This window comes from Peromyscus maniculatus, chromosome 17, assembly GCF_049852395.1.
Source record: "Peromyscus maniculatus bairdii isolate BWxNUB_F1_BW_parent chromosome 17, HU_Pman_BW_mat_3.1, whole genome shotgun sequence".
Classification (NCBI taxonomy): Eukaryota; Metazoa; Chordata; class Mammalia; order Rodentia; family Cricetidae; genus Peromyscus; species Peromyscus maniculatus.
Window position 1 is genome coordinate 7321479 of NC_134868.1, and position 12243 is coordinate 7333721.

At 39.2% G+C, this 12243-nt stretch overlaps 1 protein-coding gene across 2 annotated transcripts in view; it reads right to left on the reverse strand.

Annotated features, from left to right (window-relative positions):
• Positions 1 to 1195: 1195 nt before the first annotated feature.
• The window catches only part of LOC102907262 (arylamine N-acetyltransferase 3-like), a 74528-nt gene continuing 63480 nt past the window's right edge, over positions 1196 to 12243 (reverse strand). For both annotated transcript variants that reach the window (XM_006989562.4, XM_076553264.1), the window contains one exon: positions 1196 to 2328. In XM_006989562.4, the coding sequence (XP_006989624.1) occupies positions 1450 to 2322 (873 nt within the window). In that variant the 5' untranslated portion in view covers positions 2323 to 2328 and the 3' untranslated portion in view covers positions 1196 to 1449. The remainder of the gene's footprint in view (positions 2329 to 12243) is intronic.

Consider the following 12243-nt stretch of genomic DNA (forward strand, 5'->3'; position numbering starts at 1 on the left):
ATTGACAGAGAGAACCGCAGAGCTGGAGGACAAAGTGACATCAATATCCTTCCTCCCTACTCAGGACAAGTTTTTTGTCCACCTCTCCCTGGATATCCACCCTGAGTGAATGCTTCACTATATAAAATATTCATGTGGATACCTGGCTATTCTCTCAATGAATGTCATTTATTCCAGCCCTTACATTTCTCATCACCTTCCTTAGTTGACCACAAATGGAAAAATAAATCTGAATTTTTAAACTACAGCCCTGACAATGAATCCACAAGCCAAAAAGCCTGTTGGAGATCCTGTTTGATCTTGGATGTCTGAAATTGATATCAACATTTAATTAAATATGATATCAGGAAGTGACAATAGGACCATGATTTCAAATACACAGAGTAGAATGGATACATACTCTACTAAGTCCTCATCTACTACCTAAGTTGAGTGTCATTGATTATTCATTTAACTAGAATTTATTGGGAGGTCATTTTAAGTTTGGCTTGTTTAAATTTGACTTGTAAGAGTGCTACCCCATTTTCTTTCTAGGGAATCCTAACCAAATGTTATAAAGCAACTTCTTCAAGGTCAATAGTATGTGAACTCAGCTGTATACAAATGAATTGATGTGCTTATTTCTCATAACAGTGAGTGGAAGGAACCCTGAGAATGTGGTTTTCAGATAAGACAGAGCACAGGTAGAAGACACAACTGCAGAAAAATTACCTAAACTCAGAATACAGACACTCCTTTAAAACCTCTGATCTTATTGTAGTAGTCAACAATATCCTTTTCACTGTTTTCCATCTGATATGTGTTCCATAACTTACAATTGCTGCTTTATATGCCATCTATTTAATCGAAGCAAAATATTCTAAATATGAAACCTCATGAATGCAGAATTATGGTAGCCAAAGCCATTGTGAGAGAAATGACCGGCTGTGCCATGTCCCTGGCTTCTCATCTCCCAGGACTTTCTGCTGGTGTCATTCTTGTTTTCAAAGTTACTTGTGACCAACACGGTGTCTCATCTTCCCTGCTTTTCCCTTAAGTCATTTAAAGGCATTTTGTGAAAATGAATTTGAATCTTTGCTAGGCGAATAGAGTGTGTGCACTATACACTTTATTTAACTAGCATTAAAACCTTTGTGTGAACTCAGCAATGAGTCAATGTGGAGGGGTTCATCCTATAAATCATGACAACTATATCGTCAGTAAAATACTTTTATTGTGATTAAATTTTAAATGGCATGTTTCTCTAAAAGCCATTTAGTTACAGAAGTGGGTAATTTTATAGGAAAAGGAATTTGATGTCTAGGGTTTTCTTAATAAAATGTAGGGGACAGGTATTGATGAACTTTGTATTGATTCAGGGCTTATTAATCTGTCACCTAATTTGCATAATTTGAATTTTTTTAATCATGAAAAAATAAGTACATATAGAAACACTGAGGAACTTTCCCCCTAAAATGTAAAAACATCATTACCATGTTTGGGCACAAACTTTGTCTCCAAGTGAATACCAAATATACGCTTCAGCACTTCTTCTACTTCTTCTTCCTTCAGAGTCTTCAACTCTACCAGATCTACATTATCCTTATAATTGAACTTCTTGTAGGCAATAATGGTGCCCAATAATCCATGAACCCCATCTTGCGTCTGCAGGGAGCAAAGAGATGTATTTACCATTACAGAGGTTGGAGCTACCTGGTAGTATGAGCTCACAGTCTCAAAATCTTCAATCGTCAGAGGGTCAAGAGGAAAAGAGTAGATTTTTCGGTAGTTGTTCTTCTTAAGAAGGTTAGAATCAATGAATTCTTGGTTTGGAACGTATTGTTGCCTTATAGTTTGGTCCAGGTACCAAGTTCCATTCTCTTCTGTCAAGTGGAAGATGGCAGGCACCTGAGGCTGATCTTTCCCAGAAATTAATTCCAGAGGCTCCCACATTTGGGAAGAAAATGGGAATGCAGCATCTACAATATACTTTTGGCCACTGAGGGTCACCTGTAGCAGAAGGTGAAGCATGGTGTTGCTATATTTGCTGGCTGAGGAAACATAAACACGTCCTCCCAACATTGTGGTCTCAAAACCTATCGTGGTCAGAGCCCAGTAGAGAAGATGGTTTAACTGGAGACACCACCCACCCCGCTTCTTCCTCACAACATGATCAAAGATGGCCTCTAAGCTCAGCTCCATGGGTTTTCCACAATGGATGTTCAAGTTCTCAAAAGGAATAGCTCGTATCTGATGCTGAAGGATTTCAGTTAATGTTTGCAAGTCCAGTTTGTTCCTGGGATTCTGATAACCAATTCTTTCAAAGTATGCTTCGATGTCCATGGTCCTCTATGACAAAGAAAACAAAACAATCAAATATTACTATATTTTGAATTCTTTCTATAGGTTAGTTATCTATTAAAGTTATTTAAAAGGAAGCAAACACACAAATACAAAATTAGCTTAAATATCTGTAATAATAATTACTCGAAACTGCTTTCACATGCATATTTCATTAACAGTGTCAGTGACCCTAGAGGGAAAATGACTCATTTCTTCTATCTTTCAAGTATCAGAAGCTGGAACTCTAGATTAGATGGTAAAGTGAATGGCAAGACGAAGGTATGGATGTGTTTTTCTGACATTAATGAATGGGGGGGGGGTTCCAATTGGTGTCCACTAGACAGACCTCTAGACAGTGTCTAAGAGAAACAGGAGTAGTTAGCAAAAGAACACTCAGCCTGTATGGTCCTTGACTTCCTAGGGAGCTTAAGTCCTATATCCTAGAGTCATCAGGGAGGAAAGCCTGGAGTGAGGGATTTCCTAGATCATATTGGTCTGTGGGCATGTTTTTGGTGGGGAAACTGTCTGTGGATCTGCTTTATATTCTTTCCAGTCTTGCCCTGACTTCCCTCAGTAATGAACTGTAATGTATAAGCTGTAATCTATAAACCTTTGCCTTTCCTAACTTACTTTTTGTCATAATTTCTTTAGCATAGTCACACAGATGAAACTAGGACTTTGACCACTCTGTTTCTCCTTACCTTATGCAAATTGCCCTATTAAAAAGTTGGGTATGGCAGCTCCAATTAGATCAAGAGGTAAGTCTTTGTTCTCCTAGCTGATCACCCCAGCTTGAGGCCCATGGGCACAACCAGTGCCCCCATACCCCATTCATTACAGCCCCGGTCGCAGACCAGCAGGCGGGACTCTTGCAGGCAGGCAGGCCTGACCCCCTCACCAGATCCAGTAACCTACAAGCCCCAATCCACCCCCCAAACCTACCCACCCTCTGAGACTTCAGCTCCTTCCTGAGACACAGACTCCTTCAGTTCTGACTGGACCAAGAATGTCTCCCTGAGACACAGACAACATTTGCACCAACTGGAGGAAGAGATGGGTAGATGCCAGGGCAAGAATACATTCAACAACATAAAGAGCAATATGACACCACCAGAACCTAGTGGTTCTACATCAGCAAGACCTGAACATCCCAATATAGAAGAAGCAGAAGAAAACAACCTTAAAAAAGACTTTAAGTAGATGATAGAGATCTTTAAAGAGGAAATGAAAAATTCCATTAAAGAAATTGAGGAAAAGACAAAAAATTAGAAGAAATCAATAAATCCCTTAAAGAAAACCAAGAAAAAGCAATTAAACAGGTGAAGGAAACAGTTCAAGACCTGAAAATTGAAATAGGAACAATGAAGAAGATATAAACTGAGGGAAGGCTGGAAATGGAAAATCTGAGTAAACAAACAAGAACTATAGATGCAAGCATAACCAACAGAATCCAAAAGATGGAAGAAAGAATCTTTGGCATTGAAGATATAATCGAGGAAATAGATTCATCAGTCAAAGAAAACACTAAAGCCAAAAAATTAATAACACAAAATGGCCAGGAAATTTGGGACACCATGGAAAGACCAAATCTAAGAATAATAGGGATAGAAGAAGGTGAAGAATACCAACTCAAAGGCACAGAAAATATATTCAACAAAATCATAGAAGAAAACTTTCCCAACCCAGAGAAAGAAATGCCTATGAAGATACAAGAAGGTTACAGAATACCAAATAGACTAGATCCAAAAAGAAAGTCCCCTCACCATATAATAATCAAGTCACTAAACATACAGAATAAAGAAAAATATTAAGAACTGCAAAGGAAAAAGGCCAAGTGACATATAAAGGCAGACCCATCAGAATAACACCTGACTTCTCAGTGGAAACTCTGAAAGCCAGAAGGTCCTGGACAGATGCTATGCAGACACTAAGAGACCATGGATGCTAACATAGATTATTACACTCAGCAAAACTCTCAATCACCAGAGACAGAATAAAAAAAAAATCCCATGATAAAACTAGATTTAAACAATACCTATCCACACATCCAGCCTTACAGAAAGCACTAGAAGGAAAAATCCAACTCAAGGAAGTTAGTTGCACCCATGAAAACACAGGCAGTAGATAATCCCACACCAATAAATTCTAAAGAAGGGAAACACACAACACTACCACCAAAATATAACAGCAATTAACAATCACTGGTCACTAATATCCCTTAATATCAATGGACTCAATTCACCTATAAAAAGACACAGGCTAACAGAATGGATACAAAAACAGAATCCCTTCTTCTGCTGCATCCAAGAAACACACCTCAACTTCAAAGACAGACACTACCTCAGAGTAAAGCGGTGAAAAAAGTCTTTCCAGTCAAATGGACTTAAGAAGCAAGCTGGAGTAGCTATCCTAATATCTAACAAGATAGACTTCAAACTAAAATTAATCAAAGGGGATGGAGAAGGGCATTTCATATTCATAACAGGAAAAATTCATCAAGGGGAAGTTTCAATTCTGAACATTTATGCCCCAAATACAAGGGCACCCACATATGTAAAAGAAACATCACTAAAGCTTAAATCGCACACCAAACCCCACACACTAATAGTGGGAGACTTCCACACCCCATTCTCACCACTTGACAAATCTGCCAGATCGAAAGTTAACAGAGAAATAAGGGACCTAACAGATGTTATGACTCAAATGGACTTAATAGACATCTAAAAAGCATTCCACCCAAACACAAGAGAATATACCTTATTCTCAGCACCCCATGGAACCTTCTCTAAAATTGAACACATACTAGGTCACAAGCAAATCTCAACAGATACATAAAAAATTAGAATAACCTCCTGTATTTTATCAGACCACCATGCCTTAAAGTTAGAATTCAACAACACAAATTACAGAGAGCCTACAAACTCATGGAAACTGAACAATGCTCAGTTGAATCACTACTGGGTCAAGGAAGAAATAAAGAAAGAAATTAAAGACTTCCTAGAATCCAATGAAAATTAATGTATAGCATACTCAAACTTATGGGACATTATGAAAGCAGTATTAAGAGGACAGTTCATAGTGCTAAATACCTACATAAAGAATTGGAGAAATCTCACACTAGAAACTTAACAGCACACTTGAAAGCTCTAGAACAAAAAGTAGCAAACTCGCTCAGGAAGAGTAGATGCCAGGAAATAATCAAATTGAGGGCTTAAATCAATAAAATAGAAACAAAGAGAACAGCATAAAGAATCAATGAAACAAAGAGTTGATTTTTTGTGAAAATCAACAAGATAGACAAACCCTTATCCAAACTAACTAAAAGGCAGAGAGAGAATATCCAAATTCAGAAGTGAAAAGGGAGAAATAACTGTAGTTTAAAGTTTTCCTGTGTCTCACCAGACCCGCAGCCAGGACAAATTTCTCCCACTTGCATCCCAAAGCTGCTTAGTCCCAAGTAAACACACAGAAGCTTATATTATTTGCAAACTGGATGCCCTATGGCTCAAGCTTCTTGTTAGCTAGTTCTTATATCTTAAATTAACCAATTTCTATTAATCTATGCTTTGCTACATGTTCCGTGGTTTACTGGTCTGCTGGCATGTTATTCCTTGGACAGCAGGCTGGTGTGTCTCCTGCCTCTCCTTTCTCTTCCTGTCTGTTTGTTTGGATTTCCTGCCTGGGAACAACATTGGGGGTATCCCTCTTCAGCCTATAGGCCTAGAGACTTTGTTGATGCATTTATTGCTTATATAAATTGTATATAGTTGTTGTACTTATTGTATATGGTTTTTCTTACATTAGTTATAATTTTTTTATTTTAGACAAAAAAGGGGAAATGTGGTGATATATTATCTGTGTACCCCCCAATAAAATTTATCTGAGAATCAGAGGAAAAAGCCAGCCACTATATTAAACGTAGAGGTCAGGGAATGGTAGCACACACCTTTAATCTTGGAATTTGGAAGACAGAGTATCATCTGGATCTCTGTGAGTTCAAAGCCACACTGGCAACAGAACCAGGCGTGGTGGCACACACCTTAAATTTCAACACTAGTTAACCATGGAGGTCTGGAGATCTGTACAGACAGACAGGAAGTGATATAGCTGGGCAGGAAGAGGAAGTGATGTAGCTGGGCTAAGAGAGCAGAACAGAATGGCATATAGGTGTGGGTATACAGGAAGTAGCTCTCTCTGAAAGCTGAGGGTTCGTAAGGTGAGGTTGGCTTGTAACTTTTCCTATTCCTTTGATCTCTCAGGTTTTAACCCTGATACCTGGCTCCAGGTTTTTATTTAGTAAGACTGTTTAGCAATTCATCTACATATAACAACTGACAATGAAGAAATCCAGAGAACCATCAGGTCATGCTTCAAAAAGCTGTACTCCACAAAACTGGAAAATCTAAAAGAAATGGACAATTTTCTGGATAGGTACCACATACCTAAATTAAATCAAGACCTGATGAACAATTTAAATATACCTATAACTTCTATGGAAATAGAAGCAGTCATTAAAAGTCTTCCAACCAAAAGCAGCCCAGGGCCAGATGGTTTCAGTGTAGAATTCTACCAGAATTTCAAAGAAGAGCTAATACCAATACTCTTTAAATTGTTCCACACAATAGAAACAGAAGGAACATTGCCAAACTCTTTTTATGAAGTTACAGTTACCTTGATACCCAAACCACACAAAGATGCAACAAGGAAAGAGAATTGCAGACCAGTCTCCCTCAAGAACACTGATGTAAAAATACTCAGTAAAATACTCGCTAACAGAGTTCAAGAACACATCAAATAATCATCCATCATAATCAAGTAATCTTCATCCCAGAGATGCAGGAATGGATAATATGTGGAAATCTGTCAATGTAATCCATCATATAAACAAACTGAAAAAAAATCACATGATCATCTCATCAGATACTGAAAAAGCCTTTGACAAAATCCAACACCCTTGATGATAAAGGTCCTGGGGAGATCAGGAAAACAAGGAACATACCTAAACATAATAAAGGCAATTTATAGCAAACCAACAGCCAACATCAAATTAAATGTAGAGAAACTCAAAGCAATTCCATTAAAATCAGGAACAAGACAAGGCTGTCCACTCTCCCCATATCTATTCAATATAGTACTAGAAGTTCTAGCTAGAGCAATTAGACAACAAAAAGGAGATTAAGGGGATATAACTTGGAAAGGAAGAACTCAAACTTTTGCTGTTTGCAGATGATAGGATAGTCTACATAAGTGACCCCAAAAATTCTACCAGGGAACTCCTACAACTGATAAACATCTTCAGTAATTTGGCAGGATACAAGATTAACTCAGAAATACCAGTGGCCCTCCTATGCACAAATGATAAATGGGCCCAGAAAGAAATCAGAGAAACATTACCCTTTACAATAGCCACAAATAATGTAAAATACCTTGGGGTAACTCTAACCAAACAAGTGAAAGACCTGTATGACAAGAACTTTAAATCCATGAAGAAAGAAATTGAAGAAGATATCAGAAAGTGGAAAAATCTCCCATGCTCATGGATAGGTACAATCAACATAGTAAAAATGGCAATCTTACCAACAGCAATCTACAGATTCAATGAAATCCTCGTCAAAATCCCAACACAATTCTTCACAGACCTCAAAAGGACAATACTTGACTTCATATGGAAAAACAGAAAACCTAGGATAGCTAAAAGAATCCTGTATAATAAAGCAACTTCTAGAGGCATCACCGTCTCTGATCTCAAGTTATACTATAGTGCTATAGTAATAAAAGAAGCTTGGTATTGGCATAAAAACTGACATGTGGACCAGTGGAATCTAAATGAAGATCCTGACATTAATCCACATACCTATGAACACCCAATTTTTGACAAAGAAGCCAAAACTGTACAAAGGAAAAAAAAGAAAGTATCTTCAACAAATGTTGATGGCATAACTGGATGGTCAACATTTAGAAAATTGCAAATAGATCCATATCTGTCACTTTGCACAAAACTTAAGTGCAAGTGGATCAAAGATCTCAACATAAATCAAGCTACACTGAACCTGAGAGTGGAGAAAGTAGGAAGTAGCCTAGAAAGGATTGGCACAGAAGACCACTTTCTAAATATAACGCCAGTAGCACAGACGCTGAAAGCAACATTTAATAAATGGCACCTTCTGAAACTGAGAAGCTTCTGTAAAACAAAGGACACAGTAAATAAGACAAAATGACAACCTACAGAATGGGAAAAGATCTTCATCAACCCCACATCTGACAGAGGGCTGACCTCCAAAATATATAAAGAACTCAAGAAACTAGACAGCAAAATATTAAACAACCTAAATTAAAAATGGGCTACAGATCTAAACAGAGAATTCTCAACAGAAGAATCCCAAATGGCCAAAAGACATTTAAGGAATTGCTCAACATCCTTAGTCATCAGGGAAATGCAAATCAACATGACTCTGAGATACCATCTTGCACCTGTCAGAATGACTGAGATCAAACTGATGACAGTCAATGTTGGAGAGGTTGTGGAAAAGGGGAACACTCCTCCCCATTTGGTGGGAGCGCAAACTTGTACAGCCACTTTGGAAATCAGTATGCCAGTTTCTCAGAAAATTGGTAATCAATCTAACTCAAGACCCAATGATGCCACTCTTGGGCATATACCCAAGAAATGTTCAAGCATACCACAAGGACAATTGCTCAACTATGTTCATAGCAGCATAGCCCCTCAACCAAAGAATGGATTAAGAAAATGTGGTACATATACACCATGGAGTATTACTCAACTGTAAAAATCAAGGACATCATGAAATTTGGAGACAAATGGATGGAACCAGAAAATATCATGCTGAGTGAGGTAACCCAGACTCAGAAAGACAAACATGGTATGTACTCACTCATAAGTGGATACTAGATGTAAAGCAAAGGATAATCAGATTACAACCCATAGCTCCAGAAGACCTAGAAAACAAGGAGGACACTAAGAGGGGTGTACAGATCACCTTGGGATGGGAAAACAGAGGAAATATTGATGAATAAACTGGAAGTGAGAGGGAGGAATAGAGGGTAGGGGATGTGGGATAAGAACATGAGGGAACAGGATGGTTGAGCTGGGGGAGGGATGAAGTGGGAGAGCAAGGAAAGAGATATTTTGATAAGAGGGAGACATTGTGGGATAAAGGAGAAACCTGTTGCTAGGGAAATTCCCAGGAATCTACAAGGACAACCCCAGATTAGACTACTAGCAACAATGGTGAGGGTGCCTGAACTGGAGACCCTTGTAATCATATTGGTGAATACCCTAAATGTCATCATAGAGCCTTCATTCAGTAACTCATGGAAGCAGATGCAGAGATCCATAACCAAGCACTGGCCAGCTCCCAGAGTCTAGTCAAAGAGAGGGAAGAGGGATTATATGAGCAAGGGGAGACAAGATCATGATGGGAAAATCTACAGAGATAACTGAGTTAAGCTCATTCAGACTTTAGACTGACAGCTGTGGAACCAGCATGGGTCCGGACTAGACCCTCTGCACATGGGAGACAGTTGTGTAGCTGGGTCTGTTTGAGCAACCCTCTGCGAGTGTGATCAGGATCTATCCATGGTGCATGAGCTGGCTTTCTGGATCCCATTACCTATGGTTGGACACCTTGCTCAACCCTGATAAAGTGGAAAGGGGATTGGACCTACCTCAACTGAATTTACCAGGCTTAGTTGTCTCCCCATGGGAGGAGGGGATTGGGGAAGAATGTGGGAGGTGGGTGAGAGGAGGGATCTGTGGTTGGTATGTAAAATGAATAAAAAAGATTAAGAAGTTGGATATGTATTCACGCATTGGTTGATACCCTCAAGAAACACTTTACTAAATATTCACCAAGCATTTACCACTGATATAGTGCTGGAATAACTTCCTGTGTGTTGCAGGACGTTGCTGCAATAAAGCATTACCGAGGCACTTTGCAGGGTTTATATGGACTTACAGCTCCATAGGGACAAGAATCTACAACCATCATGGTAGGCAGGCATGGAGACTGGGGCAGAAGCTGATGGCTCACATCTTCAAATGCAGCACAAAGCAGAGAGAACACACTAGAAATGACATGAGTCTATTAACTCTCAAAGCCTGCCCCGTAATAAACTTCCTCTAGCAAGGCCATACCTCTTAAGTGTCCCGAACAGTGCCACCAACTGGGGACCAAGTATTGAAATGCCTGAGAGTATGGGGAGCATCTCACTGAAACTATTACAACTCTGTGGTATGACAGATACAGGGGAACTAAGTAAATCAATAAAGCATCTATTTATGGGATTGTTTTCAGTAACATGTTCTGGTGATTCAAAAGAAGACAGCCCCCAAAGAGAGATGCACTAAGAGGTGTGGCCTTTTTGGAGTAGGTGTGGTCTTGTTGGAGGAAGTGTGCCACTGTGAAGGTGGACTTTGAGGTCTCATATATGCTCAAGCCACACCCAGTGAGACAGACCACTTCCTCTTGGCTGTGCAAGATATAGAACTCTCAGCTACTTCTCCAGCACCATGTCTGACTGCATACTTCCATATCCTACCACAATGATAATGGACTGAACCTCTGAACTGATCTGTAAGCCACCTAGTTAATGGTTTTCCTTTATAAGAGTTGCTATGGTCACGATATCTCTTCATGGCAATAAAAACCCTAAGATACTTAAAAAAAAAAAAAAGCAAAGACTCTAGCAAGCAAGCACACAGGGAGAGAGCCTCCCTTATCAAATGTGGTAACCAAAGAAACCCTCTCTAGAACTGTGATGGACACTGAGCCTGGGGACACATGTGGGAAAAAATGGGGAAAAGCTCTATGCTGTAAGCTTCCTGGAGTACTCAAGGGACATCCCAGGAAACATGGACAGTTGCAGCAGATTGAGAAGAGTGGATTGTGATTAGAACACACGGAAGACAGAGTGCTAATAGCAAAGCTGCCATTTTTGATTTCTGTAAATGAATGAAAATTATAGAGGAATGAAAGGGGAGTTGTAGCTTGACCATACTGAACATCATCCAAGTCATCTTTCTTTCTACTCTATGTAGAACAGGCTGCACATACTGATTCATATGAGGTAGGAAGGCCCCATTTGCAAACAATTTGAATTTGGGACCAGTGACTGCCCATGGTGGACTTGACTGCCCATGGCACATGGCCCAGGTAGGCCATCGAGACCTTATTGAGGGACATGGATAATATCATAGGATATCAATTCAAATCTATTGGTGTTATCTTGGAATGAAACCCTCTAAAAATGAAAAGATTGGGATTAAGTCCAACACTATCTTTAACTGTTAGGTAACAACATAATCCCTCACCCAAACAATACAACAAACCAAAATAAAGCAGGAAAAATGTTTTCCTACTTTTGAAAAAAAAAAAAAGACTTTGTAAATTTCCATCTAAGAGCCATAATATCGAGACTTTGAATGTAACAATTGCGCACTGACCTCAATGTTAGGTTTTTGTACCGTGGCACAGCCTCTAATAACATGGCACTAAGGGACCACCCCAGTTAGACAGTGGTTAGTTAAGCATCTCCATTTCCCTCTTGCAAACCCATTCTCTTTTAAAGCCCACCTAACTTCCATTATTGCCAGTTTCCAGCTTCTCTGTTGTGGATGTCAGTACAATTTCTCCTAAACTCAGTAAGTAATCCGCTGTGTCTTTTCCTCCATCAAAGTGTAACTGTTCTCTTCCTCAACATTGGCATAAGTGCTTCTTCTCCACTATTCAGACCCAGTGAGAATGAACTGAATATACCAAAGCCTTGTTGGTACCCATCAAGTGCTCTGAATATGGAATGGGGAGTAATAAGTCTGGTGCAAAAGGTTTCTGCAAGCATTGCCATATAATTATAACCTAGACTGTTGGGTTTCCCATTCAGAGCCATTTTATATTTCTTTTG